This window comes from Macaca thibetana, chromosome 3 (genome assembly GCF_024542745.1).
Source record: "Macaca thibetana thibetana isolate TM-01 chromosome 3, ASM2454274v1, whole genome shotgun sequence".
NCBI classification, from domain to species: Eukaryota; Metazoa; Chordata; class Mammalia; order Primates; family Cercopithecidae; genus Macaca; species Macaca thibetana.
The window spans coordinates 175937675-175958466 of record NC_065580.1 but is presented as its reverse complement, the minus strand read 5'-3'; the positions used below and the strand labels follow the sequence as shown (position 1 = coordinate 175958466).

At 33.0% G+C, this 20792-nt stretch overlaps 2 protein-coding genes across 5 annotated transcripts in view; one reads left to right on the top strand and one right to left on the bottom strand.

Moving 5' to 3' along the window:
- The window catches only part of LOC126949611 (ATP synthase subunit f, mitochondrial-like), a 739455-nt gene that overhangs the window by 358251 nt on the left and 360412 nt on the right, over nt 1–20792 (bottom strand). The window lies entirely within an intron of this gene.
- The window catches only part of NCAM2 (neural cell adhesion molecule 2), a 566845-nt gene that overhangs the window by 287209 nt on the left and 258844 nt on the right, over nt 1–20792 (top strand). For all 4 annotated transcript variants that reach the window (XM_050782162.1, XM_050782165.1, XM_050782164.1 and 1 more), the window contains exons 2-4: nt 11260–11334; nt 15039–15245; nt 17158–17301. In XM_050782162.1, coding sequence (XP_050638119.1) covers nt 11260–11334; nt 15039–15245; nt 17158–17301 — 426 coding nt within the window. The remainder of the gene's footprint in view (nt 1–11259; nt 11335–15038; nt 15246–17157; nt 17302–20792) is intronic.

Here is a 20792-nt window from a genome sequence, read left to right as displayed (position 1 = left end):
AAGAGCTCCTACAACTGATTGGAGGCCTGAGAAACAGAATTGCTGTTTACTACTTAAAACATTTAAATGGTTGATTTTATGGAAAGTGGGAGTTTTTCAGCCTGGTGAAATATTTTTCCTATGGCTACATCACAGCAAACTTCATCAGCAGTTGAAACACATCTCCTCAGTGAGTCTATGCATGGCTTTTGAATGAACCGATTAATTAATGAGTAAAATTGTTGGATATTTCTTTGATTACAGATGTCGATTTTATTTGAGTAATCACTGTTACCATGTGCTACAGAAAACCTACACATGCCTTGTAAAATTCTTTCTAAATTGTTTATTTTAAAGAAGGGTATGCCTTTAGAAATATTTTGGAATCTGTAATGTAAAGTTCATGTTACAGTAATTTTATGATTGGCGCTAAACAGAAGAAATGAGTATATTCTCACATTAATGGTAACATCTTTCATAGGTCTCTCATTTTGGTGCTTCTAATTAAAACCATTATTTTTCTAATGTGGAAGAGGGTGTTTTCCTTTTTTTTCCTACATTATTTTGTAGTAGCATTTGCAGTACTCTGGTCAAGGTTTCACATTTTCTGACAATGTACATCAAAGTTTACTATTAAGCAATGTAAGTGTTGAATATCTAGTAGTATCATATAATTCACGAAAGAAAGGAAGGCATAACCTTCTGACTGAACCTTTATGTATCAGATATATTTGATTTCTGATTTGTCAGGTTTATAAACAAGGTTTATGCTAACCTTAATCTGAAGAGAGACTACCTACATTGGGGAAGACAAAGCACTTATATAAGCGTCTGGAGACTTAAGTATTAGGCACAGTGCAAACACTCCTATAATTTAATTTAGTACTGCATAATATTAGTGGTGATAAAAAAAAAAAAAAAAAACAACTTACACTATGTCCTATGTTGGCTTCATCAGGGCAGCTAAATAACTTACATGTCTAAGTGTTGCCTATTTAAATAAACTTGGATTGGATGTAGAATTTGGGATTAGCTGCCTCTTCAAGATATTTTAGTTCTAATTAACTATCACTCTCAAAGTAAGTGATGAGTGACCTGTTCCTGGTCTCATAATGTACTCAGGGCCTAACTACCACATAAGCACAGATTGGTTGACTAATCTCTCGGACAACATTCCCCAGCCTAACTGGCATTAAGATATATTTCCTACTTTTATTTACTTTAAATGATAGAAGACAAAAAGGATTTACTTTAAAACAAAAATATGAGACAGGTGGTCATATTGCTTACTGGTTTTTAAATATTAAAGTAATGATTTTACTTTTACTGATAAACTAATTGCTAGGTATTTCTATGCAATAATGTTTATTTAATTATGTTTGGAGTTGTAACTTCTATATTTACTTCTTAAATGTATTGCATGCTACTTAATTCATACAGTGCATTTTAGGAAAATAATCATTTCTCTCCCTTTTCAAAACAAAAGCATATTAAAGCAGCATAAGCCTCATTTCGTAAACATTTCCTTTATAGTATGACATATTTCACTTTAATTTTTTGGTGAGCCCAGGTTTCTACATGCTTGACATTTGGGAGATTTTCAAAATATATTTGATTTTTTTTTTTTTTTCAGTTTTGTGGCTTGATGTCTGATGGGCTTGTAACAATTATGTAATACATTGCCTGACCATCATGGCCTTCCCTAGTTCATCATCTCTGCACTTTTTAAAACAGATATTCTAATCTTCTCTTTTAGTTATTTCTTTTATTTGAACCTTATTTTCCCTTTTTATTCACATGGCCTCTTTTGGACATCAATTAATTTTTCAGTACTGATTATTTAGATGACGTTTTTGTACATTTTATGTTCACATGTGACGTGTATATTTGAAATGAAAAACACACACATGCTACTGAATAAAGCAAGTCTACTGAGAATGATATAGATTTAAAATTGTTTTTTATTGAATTCAACTTTTAAACCCAACAAAAGTCTAAAAAGAACGTATTTAATTTTTGTTTTATTTTTGCTAAAGTACATATTCATTTATGCACAAATATTTTCGCTTGTATTTTCTTCCAGACCTGTGCTGGGTTTATAGACTAAGATTAATGAGGCGGACATTGTCACCATTTTCTGAGAACGTATCATCCAGTGGAGAGACAAATGTGTGAATAAAATTACATATATGTTATGTGCTCCTAGAGAATAGTACAGAAACTAAAAACAAACAGCCTTCTTCAGTTTTAGATTAATTTTAACTTAAATAGCACTAAATTATTTTGTATAGGGTAATATGTCTTTAAATTTTCTTTATGTTTTCTGAATATTAAAAATTATGTAACATTTATCAAGCTGTTTCTGTGCAATGTGTTATATGCTGTAAGAAAAAGTATTACAGGATTTTAGAAGACAATGAAAGGCTATTTGGAGTACTATTCAGAAGGCAATGTGGCTATTTGGAGTACTCATGTATAACTGATAGGAATATTCATAGTTGAGAAAAAGGAAAGAGTTCTAATAAATAAGGAACAAAACGTAAAAGGAAATAGAGTGGGGCCTTTAGCAAAATGTCCTGATAGTTTACTATTTTTTGTTTGTTTTATTTTGATTTTGTTAGAATTAAGTTCTAGTAAGGTCAGGTGATGTCCAGATTGTTAAAAACCTTAAATGGTAAAGTGTGAAGGAGTTTGGGTTTTATTTATGTACAATGGGAAGTATATTTGTCCTAGAGATTGTAGACATATTAGACTGCCATAGTCCAACCCAATGCTGATCATATTTTAATGTGTGCTGAAATCAACTTAAATTATACATTGTGATTACTCTGAAATGGCACTTGAGATTCTGCACTATCAAGAAGCTTCTAATTGAAGTCACTAGTATTGGACTTGTAACCCCTTTCTGAGTAGTAATGGTTAGCATCTGTAAGTTAATTACTTAAACATGAGACTCCTTGGCCTTACACCAGATATATTGAATCAGAATTTCCAGGGATGAGACCAAAACTAAATTTAAAAACTACACACATATACCAGAAACACACACACACACACACACACACACACACACACACACAAACTTCCTCAGATGTTTCTGATAAATTCAATACCTGACCTTACTCAATTTTGCAGAATATTCACTGGACCAGCCTAGTAATGGGGAGACTAAAACTAAGCAAGAATGCAAAAGAGAGGCATATTTAAGGGACGTTAAAAAAAGAATGAGTTAGATTTTTTGAGTATTTATATTTGGGACAAGGAGATATAATCTTATACATTTCTTAATTATCTGGCAAATAGGCTCCGTGGATAACCGTTACATCGCTGAAGATGAGTAATAAGGAATAAGGTAAGACAGAAAGAGACTGCTCTTGAGTTTTGATATGCCAAATCTGAGAAATGTAAATTTTTCAAAGTAATATAGTATTTAATGTATTAGCAAATATGTTTCCAGACTCCAAAATGATAAGAGGGACATGCATTCACACACACACCCACCCCCACACACACACAGAGTCTAGGGACATGCATTCACACACACACACACACACACACACACAATCTGTAATTAAAATATAGAAAAGGTGATTAAGGGATAAGGAGATGGTGACCATATAGAAGCTGAGTCTCAAGTGCTTGTGAAGGACCAAACAAATGGCTGCATTCAAATCTGGTTTCACCATGTATTGGCTGAGTGGCTAGTAGCAATAACACAATCCTTTGCCTCAGCCTTCTCATCTCTAAAATAGGAGTGAAATAGTATCTACTTGATAGAAATGTTTGAGGAATAAAGTAGTTACTGTGGGTATGCATAGTAAATATCATATGTGTTTGTAGCACAGGAAGACAGAACACCAAGAGAAGAAAACAAAGAAGATATTGCTAAGAAACAAATATTTAAGTGATATATGCTAGAAGAGATACTATATACTACTATATACTATACTATATACAATCCTTACTAATATAAGAATAGGAAAGTGAGCAAACTATAGTTATGTAGGTGTCAGGAAACAGGAGGGTTAAAGAACAAAGTAGTTGGCAGGATCTCATTCTTATGTCAAATAAAAATGAAAACAAAACTGTTATTGAGTTTGAAAATTTTGGTTTATCTTAAGAGCACTAAACTTATTAGTAGAATGGAGAGGACAGAATAAAAAATAAAGAAGAATGGGTACTAGAAAGTTCATTTTTTAAAACAATGTAATGACAAGTAGGATATACTGTATTAATCTGAGAGAGGGTTAGGGAGAGAATTTTTTTATATTTTTTGGTTATTGTTTTATTTTTTCTTTTGGTTTTAAATTATTCTTGTTTAGGATGAAAATTATTAAACAGTGTGCATAGCTTGACAGGAAAAGTGCTATCGAAAAAGAATCACTAAGAAGTTTAGGCTGGGTACGTTGACTCATTCCTGTAATCCTAGCACTTCGGGAGGCCAAGGCAGGCAGATCACCTGAGGTTGGGAGTTCGAGACCAACGTGACCAACATGGAGAAACCGCCGTCTCTACTAAAAATATAAAGTCGGCCTGGCTTTGTGGCACATGGCTGAATCCCAGCTGCTCCAGAGGCTGAGGCAGGAGAATTGCTTGAACCCAGGAAACCGAGATTGCAGTGAGCTGAGATAGCACCATTACACTCCAGCCTGGGCAACAAGAGCGAAACTCCGTCTCCAAAAAAAAAAAAAAAAGGTTTAATCAATTAGCCCTGGAGGGATTCACATGACCTAGTAGCAGGGATATTTACTTTCCTAATTGAAGATGAGAAGATCAAAGAGGTTTGAGTACAGATACAAAGAGGTATGCAGGTAAAGAGGAATTACAGTAAAATCTTTATTTTCTTGTTACAATTAAAGAAACAATAAAAATTTTTTAAAAATATTCATGAGTTCCTAAAACATTTGACGTGAGAGAATTTCTCTCCTAAGTGATCCAAGATTTCTGAAATTGTTTGAATACTGTAGCAATTTTCAGAATCAAATAACCCACCTTACAGTAGATAACATTTTAAAATGTTTCAATGAGAAAATTTTATTCATTTGCTATAATCAATAATTTATAAGAACATTTTGGCCGGGCGCGGTGGCTCAAGCCTGTAATCCCAGCACTTTGGGAGGCCGAGACGGGCGGATCACGAGGTCAGGAGATCGAGACCATCCTGGCTAACACGGTGAAACCCTGTCTCTACTAAAAAATACAAAAAAAAAAAAACTAGCCGGGTGAGGTGGCGGGCGCCTGTAGTCCCAGCTACTCAGGAGGCTGAGGCAGGAGAATGGCGTGAAGCCGGGAGGCGGAGCTTGCAGTGAGCTGAGATCCGGCCACTGCACTCCAGCCTGGGTGACAGAGCGAGACTCCGTCTCAAAAAAAAAAAAAAAAAAAAAGAACATTTTAAGGAATAATACTCTGAGAGTTTCTATAATTACTAAATAAATATCTTAGTCTTTTAACTCTGTTAATGTGGAAGCCTAGAAAAATAAAAAAGTGCTTGTTGAAAAATGTTGCAGCTCATTGTCCCAAGATCAATCAGTGTCTTAAGTTATCTCCCCATGTCTCATGAAATTCTAAGTGAACCAAAGTAGGCGTTGTGTCAGATGGTTAGAAGACTGTTTCAGTTGTCAGTTTTTAAATCTCTGTAGGTGATAAACTCATTTTAAATGCCATTGCTAAATGTTGTATCAAATAGCAAAGGGCTCTTGGTACCCTGATGGAACTTAGAAATGCTAATACATTCATTATATTTATATTACTATAAATTTTAAAAATCTCTTTGTTTGCTCTGGATGCTTATATTATAAATATTTAATTTCTGTTATGATATTGATTTCCTTTGATACAATGTTACCTGTTTTATTTTGAGAAATAATCTTTATTTAAAAAATAAATTTGGGCCAGGCACAGTGGCTCACGCCTGTAATCCCAGCACTTTGGGAGGCCGAGGGGGGCGGATCACGAAGTCCGGAGATCGACACCATCCTGGCTAACACGGTGAAACCCCGTCTCTACTAAAAGTACAAAAAAATGAGCCGGGCATGGTGGCGGGGCCTGCAGTCCCAGCTACTCGGGAGGCTGAGGCAGGAGAATGGCGGGAACCCGGGAGGCAGAGCTTGCAGTGAGCCGAGATCGCGCCACTGCGCTCCAGCCTGAGTGACAGAGCAAGATTCCGCCTCAAAAAAAAGAAAAAAGAAATAAATTTGTGGCCTTATATTTTTCCCTCCATTAGCTGATTATGAGAAATACTCAAAATTCTGTCTCCCTACCTTTCTCGGAGGTAAACACTCCATAGTGAAATTCTTTGTTGTATCAATAACCGTTTTGTTAACAGAGGTAGAAAATCGTAACCTCTTTGACTTTTCTCCTTTATCACTAATGTTTTAACTGATCACAGATGTAACTTACCTTGAATCTTTTGTTACATCTGTTCTCTACCTTTTCATATTCTTTGCCACAAGTCAACTCATATATTTATCACAACATACCCTCGTGTTTTTATCTCCCTTCATTCAATTTGTCAGTAATTTTACCTCACAACCAATCTTTACTAAATGCCAATTTTATCATGTAAGTTTTTGTTTATAAGTAATTAATGGACAAAAGTTCAAGTCAGTTGTTTCTGATATTCTCCTGAGTCTTTTCCAAACTATTTTTCCAATATTTCAACAATATTCTAGATGAGATGAACCTTGTCTATACTGATCTGCTAATTTCCTAAATGTTCCTTGAACACGTCTGCCTTACCCACTGTGGAATGCCCTTATTCTTTTCTTTCCTTTTATAACAATATCTATGGCATTTTTTATATTTTTTATGTTTTATTTTCCTCTATAAAGTCTTCTTGATACATTATAAATTTTATAATGGCCGAAATTGATACAACCCATCTTATTTTATTTTTCATAATTTTATGTACCCCATAGTCCTCACAAATGCATCTTAAACCCCTTGATATTAGAAAGTATTTCTTGCTATTTTTGTGTATGATCATATTTAGAAGAGGGATTTGGAAAATACATGTAGTTAATAAATACTTTTGAGCATAGTACATAATTTTTAATTTACCTAACTCTACTTTTAAGATTGTTATGCATGCAATTCTTTGGGATTTATTCACAGAGAATATATATTTATCATGCATTTACTTTTGAGTCCTTTGGCTTAAAACTTTTCCTTACCTTAAGTAAGAAATTTGTGATGATATTTATAGATAGCTATCAGATGTTTCATTCTTGAACAGTTTTCTCCAAACATAACTTTTTGACATTAGGAAACCATTTAGTTTTCTTCTGACTGCTATAGGAGTATAGTTTATACTCATCACCTACATTATATTGATGTGGGTCAAAAATCAGTCACTAGGGCAATGATTAAGGCACGACCTCAAATTTTAGTTCTGTAGGTTTTTACTAATATGTCAATGTTTATATATATATATATATAGTTCAATTAGATCAAATTTGGTCTTTGGGAAATATAGTGAAGTGGAGAATTATATTTTCTTTATATATTTTAAACATATATAGCAACGAAATATATCATTGTGCCCAGTCACCAAAATGTCCATGAATAATATGTCTTAATATGTGCATTGGTGATTTGTACTAAATGAAAAATTAACCAGATATTTAATATAAATTAATTCCATGCTCAATTTTATTTTATTAAAATGAATTAATGTTATTTTTCACGTGCATCGACAAATCAGTATAAAGTTTTCAGAACTGTATTTGACTTTCAAAGTTGCTATATCTTTCAAGTTCTGTCTTTTTTATAAACCCTTCCTTAGAAAAGCAAATTTACTCCTAAGGTCAGTGGTGGGCATTAAGTATAATTCTCACACATTTCTTAGATGCTCTGAAATCCTTACATGAAGTCATTCCAAAATCATATGTTGTTAATGCAGTCAGTGTTCTGTACCCAGCACACGATAAGCTCTTGGTAAGTGTCAATTATTTTGCCGTTCATTCATGTATTATTATTAGTTTGGGAGAAATAAAGTCTGATGAATGAGCCCTCAGTTCCAGAAATTTATATTTAAATAAGGTAGAAAACCAAATAGAATGATCAACAAAATGTTTTATTTGTGTAATGGAAATTCCTACTGATCCAAGATATTTATTTATTGATACCATAGATGGGTCTATCACACACTGTTTTGTAAAGTTCATGATATTTTATGTTTTCTTTGAAGATAGAAAGTAGGAAGCCATGAGGGGTTGTTTAAAAAAAGGAGGTTAGAACAGACAAAACAGTTTGGGCAAATGGACAGTGGTGGGCAAGTGTGAGTCAGTTGGAGAGGAGAGGAGAGAGAATGAATCCTAGGTGATCATAGCATTGGAAATGAGTAATAGCAAATAAACTTAAACTTGGAAAAGCAATTGTCCTTCCAATTATAATTCATATGGTAAGGGACAAATTAAATCCATTCTGAAGATTTTTTAGAGTGAAATTAAACATAGTTTTAGAAATATATGCATGCAGTAGCCTGAGAAATACATTAGAGGGAAAAGAGATTAAAAAGGCAAAAGTGAGAAAAAGATATGCACTGGTAGATGAAATATATTGAATTAAAATTAATGAGTGCATGTATTTAAAAATTAAAAAAATGCATACAAGTAGTTTATATTGGCAATGCTTGGAAACTGATTGATGGTGACTAAAAATGGGATAGTGAACAGTGAGCAAATTTTGATTTTAGAGGAATGTGTTTGGTTTGCATATAGAAAATTCAAAATTAAAGTATGCTAATGTTAACTGCAGATTGCAGATTGCAAGATTAGATTTTGAGAAAGTACAGTTTTAGGGGATTATATCTTAAAGAAGAAAGTAAAGGGAAGAAAGAAGAGAGAAAACACATAATTATAATTTCCCCCCTTTTTTTCAAACTTGTAATATATTTTCTGCTTCCTTCCCTTCTATCTATAAACATTCTCAAGTCTTCTCAATTTATAAAAGCTATGCCCTACTGCCCAGAATTCTGGATTCCAGTAACCCTATACATCTTTTCAGATTCAAGCTTCTTATAAGGGCAATCTCAAATTTCTTGAGTTCTGCATTTTGCCTGTGTTGACCTCATTCCACTTAAGCTGACTTCAAAAAGAAAATTAGTTACTTATTTAAAGGAAAAAGAAATCTGAATTTTCATTGGAATTGGCATTAATGGTTTATCAATAACAAAAGCAGGCAAGGGAAAAAGAGAGTTTAGGTACTCTTACTCTCTTTTTCCCTTGCCTGCTTTTCTTATTCTTTCTGATTTGTACTTTTCTTTTTCTTTCTGAAACGTTAGATATATTTGAACATTTATTGAGCCTCTATAATAGCACAACCATTCTCTGAGTATTGGTGAATTATGAATAAAAATAGGACCCAGGAAAGTCACGTAGACCCTGCCCAAGTTTCCCAGAGAAGTTTCTGGAAAGGAGGAGGGAATTTAACAATTTAAGATGGAGAGTATGAGGAAACATGTTTTAAAGAGCTTAAACAGCATAATTACCAGTTTATTTTTTTCCTCAATAAATATGTTGTTCCTTCCTCCTGTTCTTGATTACACATTTTATTTCTTTAAATACTTTCATCATAGTTGTGTTATATCTTTAGCATAAAAATTATGTTAGTTGAAATCTCATGGGTTTATTTCTCCTATATGCTGTTTCAACTGACCCCTGCTTACGGGCCTTATTTCACCATGTGTTTTATAATGTCAGAATATACCCCTAGATTGAAGACAGCCTCATTTATAACATTATTGGCCAATATGGGCCTATGGTATGGTTCTTCTGAATGGTTTTTGTGATTGTTTTTGTCACTTAGCTGTGAGTCCTACATGTGAGACTGCTTTTTAGTTTTTCTCAAGTTGAGGTTTTCCAAAGCACACATGTCTATAATTAAAATCCCAAACATGGGATATGGCAGAACTTCTGGTTTATCTAATGAGAAACATTTTCCCCCTTCCCAGCTTGGGGGAGGCAGGTTTCCTTGTAATTTCCCTTCACCATTGGGTTGATTGATTTTATACCCTCCCTTGATTGTAAATCTTATTCCAGTCCAGTGTTGCCTGGTGTTCTTTTTTTGTTTTTGTTTTGTGAGACGGAATTTCACTCTTGTTGCCCAGGCTGGATTGCAGTGACGCTATCTCGGCTCACCGCTACCTCCGCCTTCTGGCTTCAAGCTCCTGCCTCAGGCTCTGCAGTAGCTGGGATTACAGGGTCCTGCCACCACACCCAGCTAATGTTTGTATTTTTAGTAGAGACGGGGTTTCACCATGTTTGCCAGGCTGGTCTCGAACTCCTGACCTTGTGATCTGCCCTCCTCGGCCTCCCAAAGTGCTGGGATTAAAGGCGTGGTCATTATCTGGCGTGCTATCACAGCTTGTTGTTCTGGGAACACTTGGATCCTATCTGTGTGTAGTCTGTGTTCACTGAAATAGGCGTTTTGGTTACTATGATCAATAAATTCCCAGTGCAGGTGTGTACTCTAGTTTCAGGTCTTCCTTTATTTACCTCTTGCAGCTTTGTCACTTTGCCAAAAGCTCAGCTACATGCATTTGAGCGCATGGAAGGTGAGACGGAGTTTAGAAAGTAGTCATGCTCTCTTTTCTACCATATTGTTAGAAATACGTCAATTCATATTAAAATAACACTTTATCTTCTAAAATTCTAGATATTCAAGTATTTTATTTCAAATTTCACACAAAAAAAAGATTATTTAAAATATCAGGCATCTCCTCTCTTTTATTGTCCTGGATCCTTCACTTAACTTATTGATCTTGTGAAAATCAGTGCTTCTTCATCTTACTCTGTGCAGTGCTTTCTTTCCTTTGTATGCCTGCGTTCACAGACATTTTTTTAGTAGGTGTCTACATGTAGTTAATTTACATATGTGTGTGTGTGTGTAGTTGTTGTAATGATAGTATAGGATTTCTGCAACTGTTGGGCAAACATTTATTTTTAGCTATTGCCCAATGTGCTTTCACATATAAGACCTAATCTCTGAATAAGGAATAGATTGTCTGAGTGTGAATTTGTTCATTTACCCTGACTAACCAAATATCAAACTATCATCTTGACTAAGTGCTGTATTTAGTCTGATTGTTAAATGCATAATAAAGTACCATGTATAATGATAGATCATGTTTTACAAAACTTGCATTTTTCTTTATAGGTTATAAAAAATGGGGGGGAAATAATCAGCGTTTGGACCATGTGGTTTACATATCATGCATTAAAATCTTACTACAAATCTTGTTTAAAAATCACCATTAATTGTTTCTCAATTTTTTTTCAGCTCTTCTTCAAGTGACAATTTCACTTAGCAAAGTAGAGCTTAGTGTGGGAGAATCTAAATTCTTCACATGTACAGGTATGTATTTCTATAAATATCTTCAGATAACTTGGTTTCTGTTAAAATATTAATAAAATACATTGGCTAAATTTAAGTAGTTAAAAACTCAATTCTCTAACAGTAATATCTTACTTTTTTGTTGTTGTTGTTGTTTTTGTTGTTGTTTTTGAGATGGAGTCTCACTCTGTCTCCCAGACTGGAGGGCAGTGGTGTCATCTCGGCTCACTGCAACCTCCTTCTCCTGGGTTCAAGCCATTCTCCTGCCTCAGCCTCCTGAGTAACTGGGACTACAGGGGCACACCACCACGCCTGGCTAATTTTTGTATTTTTGTATTTTTTTAGTAGAGACGGGGTTTCACCATGTTGGCCAGGCTGTTCTCAAACTCCTGACCTCAAGTGATCTGCCCGCCTTGGCCTCCCTAAGTGCTGGGATTACATTCTCCTGCCTCAGCCTCCTGAGTAGCTGGGACTACAGGTGCGCACCACCACGCCTGGCTAATTTTTGTATTTTTGTATTTTTTTAGTAGAGACAGGGTTTCACCATGTTGGCCAGGCTGGTCTCAAACTCCTGACCTCAAGTGATCTGCCCACGTTGGCCTCCCCAAGTGCTGGGATTACAGGTGTGAGCCAGCTTACCTGGCCATTGTTGGGTTTATAATTATTGGAAAAGTGTTAATAACCATAAATTGCATATTAAATGATATGAATTTTATTTTTGTTAATTTAATTTGTTAATTTAGACTGCTAATCTTGATCATTTATTTTGAAAATAACTTATGCATGCATTATATCTGATAATAACTTAAATCAATTTAAATATTATTTCTGTCTAAGCAGTAATATTAGGATGAATATAGAGATTATAACTGAACCATTTTTGTAAATATGCAATGAATAAATTTGGTATGGCACACTGCACTGTAGTTATACTTGAATGAAAATATTAGGCCAAAAATTTATTCTAATATTCATTGATGAGATAGATAGTTATTTAGTCAGGAAAGCTTTGGCCAGATTTTTATGACAATGGAAAGAATCATATGTCATCATGCCTATAGCATATTTTATGGGCCTCATTCAGTATAATAATATACATATGGTGTTCTTTCAAAAGACATTTAAATATTTCAGCATCACAGTTTAATTAAACATATTATAGAACTGACAAATGAATACATTATTTATTTAGATTCAATATATTCATTTTTACAAATATAAGTCTTCATATCCAAACTATGATATGCCTAAAGAATTTTTTAAACCTTAGTGCTAAAATTAGTTATGAGACTACTTTAGAATTGTTTCTAATCTTGATTACACTACAACTACTTAAAACTGGATTAAAATAGACACTAGAAACAAAATGCATTATAAATATTGTCTTGAGGATGACGTGATTTATTTAAGCCAAGATTCAAATTTATAAATATAGAGATATAGTTACAACATTTTATAAATCATATTCAGAGTATATATGTATAAAATATCACATTTTATAGAAACATTAATAGAGCCCATGATTCTTTATCCATTTTCCTTCTTAAAGGTGTGAATTGATAGTTATGTTAATACAAGTATTTGTATATTGACAAATGAAAAAATCAGAGAGTATGGAAGAGATTGATTCAGCATCACATATGATGTCCGCAGAAATTTGACACAAGCATATAGGTCACTGTTTCTAAATCCCATCCATATTTTATTAATGTCTTCATAAATTATGACACACTGAATTCTATCACATAAAGATAGAATAATAAAATAGTTTAAAAATCAATTTTGAAAATACAATGAAATTGTTGTACTTTTATGTATTTGTATATTACTATGAAATATGTTGCATAGACTAATTGCCTGTATGTATTGCATAGCTCAAATTAAGACATGCTTTAAAAGTGAATTAAGGCCATTCATTGGTGATGAGTTTTGCTCTTAGAATGTAAACTGAGTAAGCATTTATTTTCTTTTATATAAAAATGTATCACCTAGAGCTTTTCTATAGTATTGGAAATAGTCTTACTTATATTAAATATAGTAGTAAAATAAGACTGTAAAAATACAAATATTGGAAAACCATGCAAGCCACTATGCTTGTGTGTATTTTTCTGCTACAATGCTGAAAACCTAGATATGCCTCCAAAATTTCCAGACACCTTAAAAATACAGAATCTAAAACTCAATAAAGTAAACATCTTAAATTTAAACTAGAAGGATGTTATGCCCTCAAAGAGCTAAAGAAGTGTCATACAGAAAATTGTTGTAACTACATTTTAAGAAAGTAAAAAGTTTAATGCTATTTATAAATAATCTGTACAATAATCCAGCCTTATCAAAATGGAAAATTTTGATAGAAATTATTATTTGTTAGAGATACTTGAAAGAACACAATTTTAACAGCTTTATGAAAATCCACAATAAACTGTCAATGAAAATGAAATTTATATTATATTAAGAATGAGAAGGTCCAAAATATTTATCAGAATATCCTGTTTAACCTGCTATATAAAGTATTATTTTGTATTATTCAAATGTAAAGAAGTACATATTTAAATTATTTTTTGTAACTTCTCCATAGATGGAGGAATTAAATAAAACACATCCCTCCCCTTCAAATGCATTACTGTGTAACAACTATGGTTTTATGATTTGTTTAGAAAAAACTGAAGATAACTAAGATCTATTTAAGATTCACTAAACTTTCATACTTTTACTCAAGCATGTCTAATTTCTTATAGAAAGGAGGATAATTTGTTTCTAAAACTATTTCTTAGGAAAAATGAGAAGGGATAATTTTCTTCAAAGAGGTCCTGCAGATGTTAGTTGACTTTATACATTTCCCCACCGATACTTTTGAGTTAATAGTGTATGCTGCTTTCATAAATGCTATCTAAAGTAATTAGGTGAACTACATCCTTTTGGTGACTAAAAGCAGACACAGAAATCTTTAGCTTTTATGAAAGGATAATAACCTAGATTCTGAATTGGAAGACTTAAATAAATGTTTACCCTGTAATGATTTGGTTATAATTACCTAGAAGTGTAAGTATCATTTTGATGCATTGTAATTATCATACGATAAAGTAGTTAACAGTTTTAGATTAAAATAATGAAACTACTTATTTCTCTTGGGAAAAGAGATTAGGACATCATTATAAAAATGGTCATTGGCTTTATCCAAGTTTAGCAACTAGGGAAATTAATTTCAAATTTAGTATTATCAAAGGCCAAAGTTTGTTTTGTGAAAGATTTACATTTTTTTAAGCTCGGCATTATCAGAGTTTTAAGTGCTATCTCCTGACCCTAGCAAGGACAATTGAGCAAATGAAATCGTATTAATAATTGTGGTTCTGTTCAGATATTATCTTTAAGTGGGTTTTATGCCTGGCTTGGTGGTCAAGGAAGTTTCAGAACTTAAATGTAATAATCCATTGATTACTAAGGGAAAATTTCAACAATCATAGCTTAAATACTACACAAGAAGTTTGCTGTGAAAGTTTTAGGTATTGCTTACTCAAGCGTGAATCCTCCATGTTGGTTAAACAAAGATGAACATTTGCACTAACGTTTGCATTTACCTTCAGTGTTGTAAGCTTCTCAGATTTCCGGTCTCTTACATAATTTTTTTCTAAATTGTTAATATTATTACATAATAGTAAATGCCAATGCTCAAACAAATATTTGCAACATATTTTCAAACCTTTGTTTTCCATGGCTCTTTGCAGCGATTGGTGAACCTGAAAGTATAGATTGGTATAATCCTCAAGGAGAGAAGATAATTTCAACACAGAGGATAGTAGTGCAAAAGGAAGGTGTTAGGTCACGGTTAACCATCTACAATGCAAATATAGAAGATGCAGGGATATATCGTTGTCAAGCAACAGATGCCAAAGGACAGACACAAGAAGCTACAGTAGTTTTGGAAATTTACCGTAAGTCATGTGTTTTTATGTTTTAGTTTATTAAATTTCAGTTGCTTATAAATAATTGAAACAAAATAAAATGTGTGATAATAAAACTTAACACTTATTAAGAACTACATGCTTTAAAAATAAATATCATTTATTTATGCTTTACTAGACTGTATCTTAGAATACAATAGATAACAGATAATAAGTGGTTATAAACATATATATGGCATCAATTATATTAATAATATTAATAAAAATCTTTTCATTTTCTCAAGCCATTAAGAATTTACTGGGTATTTAGATAATAGTGGTTTATTTAGTGGTATGATATTTATTCAGTGGTTTTTTTTTTTTTCACTGTAAAATAGAAGGTCATGATTAGAATACATGAAAATGTGTGACAGCCCTGACCATTGTAGAATGAGAATCTGGGGAAGGGTGAGTGAACAGGAGTAGTCAGAAAGTTGAAACTAATCTAGTAGCCAATAATATTAAGCCAGGATTCTCTACCACTAAGTGTTTTTATGAGCAAAGTTTTCCACATTTGCACTTCTTTTTAGGTACTCGGATAGATTTTTTCCTATGTTCCTTTCTCCTTCTCATATTTAGGAATCATTAACCTGTTTAGGAACATTGAAATCTGTTGACTCCTGTATTTTAAAGCAAGATATTCCAATTACTTTTGTGACCTTGAGCAAATCATGTAACCTCTCTGTCTTTAGTTTCCTCATATATAAAATGAGGATAATAATGGTACCTGTGTGATACATGGAGTTTGAGTACTACCTTAAATTATATTGCATAAAGTACTTACAACAATGTCTTACAATTAATAGGTAGTTAGCATTTCTACCAATGATAAATTTTATATATATATATGTATATATATATATATATATTTGGAATGCAAGCCCTTAAATCGTCTCATATCTGTAGCTTTGTGTTTTATTATTCTAGAAATAGGATATGATAAACAGAGTCAGAACATTCCTACAGCAGGACTTCCTGTTTGATGACCAGGGCAATTTGTGGGCACATTGTTGCTCTTGTGTTTCCTGGTTTGGAATTTTTCCCTCCCATTTGATTCTAAGCTTCTGAAGAAATGATATTGTCCTAATTTATGTAACCCCCTGGAGTATCTATTTCACAATAGCAAATAATTAAATTGAAATGGCCATTTTATAGATATAGTGTTTGGAAATACTTTTATTATTTTAAATGATGCAAAAGAAGAATCCTGACATTTCATTTGTGAAGGTAAACAACAAATTTTTGCAAGAAGAATTCATTACTTCTATGAGAATTTCTCATCAAGCATAAATATCCATGTTCACTCATTCATTCATTCATTCATTCATTCAAGACACTTACTGGGTGTGTATACACTATAATTCTGACTCCCAGCCAGAAACAGACAATAAATAAGCTGAAACAAATACACAGATGCTAGCTAAACATGCTGTGGAATTCTATGGAAAATGAATTACGTGGAGTGGAAAGGTAAGGAACCTTGAAATGGAAAGGAATATTGCTATTTTATATAGGCAGGTTGGATAAGAATCTGAATGAATTGAAGGGGGTGCAAATGCCCTGTGGTGAGAACAAACCTGGAATGTTCAAGGAACCTCCAAGAAGACAGTTTTCCTGGAGCAGAGTGACATGGAAGAGAGAGGAGAAACTGGGATTGGAGTTGAGGAGATAGACTCCAGTTTATATAGAACCTCATATCGCATTGAAAGATCTTTGGATTTTATTCTCAGTGAGATAGGAAGGTATTAGGGAGAAGAAGTAGACTATCTAGTTTAAGATTTTAAAGTATCTAGGTTTTCCTAATGATTTTATTATAGTATCAATGGAGTCTGGATTATGTTATTGGGAGAAAGAAGCAATGATACTTTTGTGATTTGTGATTTGTTTTACTTTGTTGATACAGAAAAACTCACTTTCAGAGAAGTGGTATCTCCACAAGAATTCAAACAAGGAGAAGATGCAGAAGTGGTTTGCCGAGTTAGCAGTTCACCTGCACCTGCTGTCAGCTGGTTGTATCATAATGAGGAAGTCACCGCTATTTCCGACAGTTAGTATTTTGGTAACTCCCTAAGTTATATGTTCTAATACTATTGCAGTTTTTAAAAATCTGAATCTTTGTGTCTAATTGTAGAAATTGGAATTTTTGACCCCAAATATTCAACAACTAGTTTGAGAACCTGTAAGCTCTACATTAGGATTTTTTAATTTAGGGGTCTCAGGGCAAATTCACTGCCCTTTACCCCTCCGTTGTAATCAGAACACAGTTATGCCCATTCGCCACATATTATCTGTGGCAGCTTTGGAGGCAGAGTTGAGAAGCTGTGGCACAGTTGATTCAGCCTAAACAAATATACAATCATTAGTATCTGGAGGTTTACAGAAAAGGTTTGCTGACCTTTGCTCTAGTGTCAAGGAAAGTTTATATATTATAAGCAGTACTAAGTACATGAAGGAGTACATCCTGCTGTATTCAAATTCTATATAATTTATACATGATTCTATGGGATCACTATATGTAAACTTAATATCGATGTGAATTACGTTTATTATTCTGGGGCTGTACTTTCAAGGATACTTACCTGTTCTATTATGGGAAGATCCGTATAGATAATAGAAATGTACCTTCATTCAGATTGTCCTCATGATTTTGATTTAGACTGAGCTAAAATTTCAGAGTAATATGACATCTGAAATCAAATGTATAATTTGCTTACATTATGTTCCTTTACCATGTGCATAGGGAGCATTTTCAATTTAGAATAGTTTTCAATGCACCTGCATTGCAGAGCGGTACAAAATAATTGAATCTTTTAAAGTATTTTCCATCTTCGATGATTCTGATTTGTGTCCAAGGTATGAAGATTCTACAGCATAAAGGAGAGACAGAAAATAATATCTATTTTTGAATATGTGGGGAGAATGTATGATAATCATGTTCAATAGTCATTTTTTTAATTTTGAAAGATTTTTTCTGAGCTTAGCATATTCAATGCTTGTCAGTTTCCATTATAATACATTAATGAGAAATAACACTTTATTTCCTCTTGTTTCAGCATAACTCTGTAGAATGTATTAACAAGTCATATGAGTAAATGGTTTTGATGTATTTTTAGCTCTTTTCCCCTCAATAATAAAGAAAAAGCAGTGATTTTGTAATGGTGGAATGACAATGTCTAAATATTTTCAGATTGTCTAATCTTACAATCTGTAGGTTTATTGTAAACCTTTATTAATAGAATATTTTGAAGTAAATTTTATTTTTAAAAGGCATGTAGAGCAAAGCCTCAAAGCAAAGACTGATGACAACAGGAAGTGGTGATGGAGAGGTGATATTTCCATGCTGCAACTCATACATATTTCCCCAGCATCCCAGGACTAAATGACGTACAGCCAAATTTCCATTTTGGCTTTCCTCCTTTCCTTGACCCTGAAGCTTTGAACATCTTTTCTAAATGTTCTGTGCCTAAATCAGACTCATTATCTGTTAAACATAGATGATTGCCTTCATTTAAAATAATGGCTTTGTGTCATAAATGAGACATTCGACATAAAGTTGTTTCTTGACATCTATGGGTGATTTGTTCCAGGACCTCCCACAGATACCAAAATAAGCCGATGCCAAAGTCTCTTATATAAAAAAGGATAGTATTTGATATAACCTGTGTATATCCTACCATATATTCAAAATTATATCTGGATTATTCATAATATCAGATAAAACATAAAGACTATGTCCATGGTTGCTATATAGTATTATTTGGGAAATAATGACAAGGAATAGCCTGTACATGTTCGATAAAGATGCAGTTTAAAAAATATATATTTTTCATCAGCAGTTGTTTGAATCCACATATGTGGAATCCATAGATAGGGGAGGTAGCTATACTTCATTTGTTAAGTGAATGAATAAAATAATTTGGCTATACGTTAGATTCTTAATAAATGACATACATCACTGTCATTCCTTCTCTATGAGTTTTTAAATCTTAGAATCGGTTTTGCTAAAATTACATGCATTTAGGTTATATCTAGAACCAGAAAATCCAATGTAGAAGAAATGGGTATAGTTTAACATGAAACATAACACTAAGTTGTGTGGCAGGTGAAAAAAAATAATAAAATAAATAACATAGTATTTTTAACTATAGAATTTAAAGTATTCAAGTAAATTATCAGGAACAACACACTTCTCTAACCTTGTAATAGTGTAGAAACTTATCACATAACTCATTATTGAACAATTTGTACATTTATAATGGATTCATATGAAATAGTATTATTCACTGCTTATACCTCATATACTCGCTTTATTAAAGCTAATGAAATAAGATCAAGATTACAATTATGTATGAGGATTTAGAATAATGCCACGGACCCAGATATCTTTTTGTTTGCTGTAATCTGATTCAAAAGTAAAATATAGATATTCCAGAGGAAACAATGAAAGCTTGGAAATGCTCATCTTATTAGCTATGCTTTTGATTGTAGCTGTGTGGCAGATATTCAGAATTAAATTTCCTGCAGAAAAACAGTGGAGATTTTCCATGTTGCTTATAGAAAGGAGATTCATATTCTAAAGGATCCAAGCATTGTGGGAGTAAAGATGACATTTTATTATACAAGTTGAATATCCTGACTTTTAGTGTCATCCTGATGGAAGGATATGCTATTTGCTGATAACAGTTCAACCTTGGCCTGTTTGGAAATTATCTCTTAAATTTTGTAAATGCTTTAGTCAACACCTAATTGATATATTCCTTCTGCATTAAAAAACAGATTAAAATTACCTTGTTCAATACAATTTTTATATAACCTACTTCTAGTATAAAATACTAATTCTACAATTATTGAATACATAGGATCTATACTGTAGTGCACCAGATGTTTATGATTCATGGTAAGCAAGATAAGTTCGCTGCCTTCAAAATACTAACCATCTAGAGGGAAAAATAAATAGGTAAATCAGTGTGAAAACAAGATACATTGAGTCTATGATAACGAAATTGTGGTAATAAAGGATGATAAAATAAATGTAAACTACTTAGGATAAGAGAGAGTATCAAAGATGCCTGTCAGGAGGAAAAAGTTACCTTTATATATAGAGACACATATTAGCCAGGCAAACATCGGTGCGGAATTTTCGGGAAGAGAGAAGACCATGTGCAATGGCGCAGAGGTGAAAGGCAGCATAAAAGCATATTTCTGAAACTGGAATAAGTTTATTATTACTAGAACTTATTAATAAGTGCAACTTAAATACTTATACAAATGAGTAAATCTAGCTAAGATTTTTCAATAAAGGACTAATAAGAAAGGAAGCTGAAGAAGGAGGTCAAACCAAGTCAACACAGCCTTGATATCTGCTACAGAGTTTGTAATTTATTCAAAGGGGGCATCATTAAAGGGATTTAATCAATGCAGTGACATAACCTAATATGCAGTTGAGAAGAATATTTGTATGTCAGTGAAGAGAACAAATTAGATGGGAGACAAGGCAAAACTCCTGAGACTGAGAATAGTTCAGGTCATAATGAAATA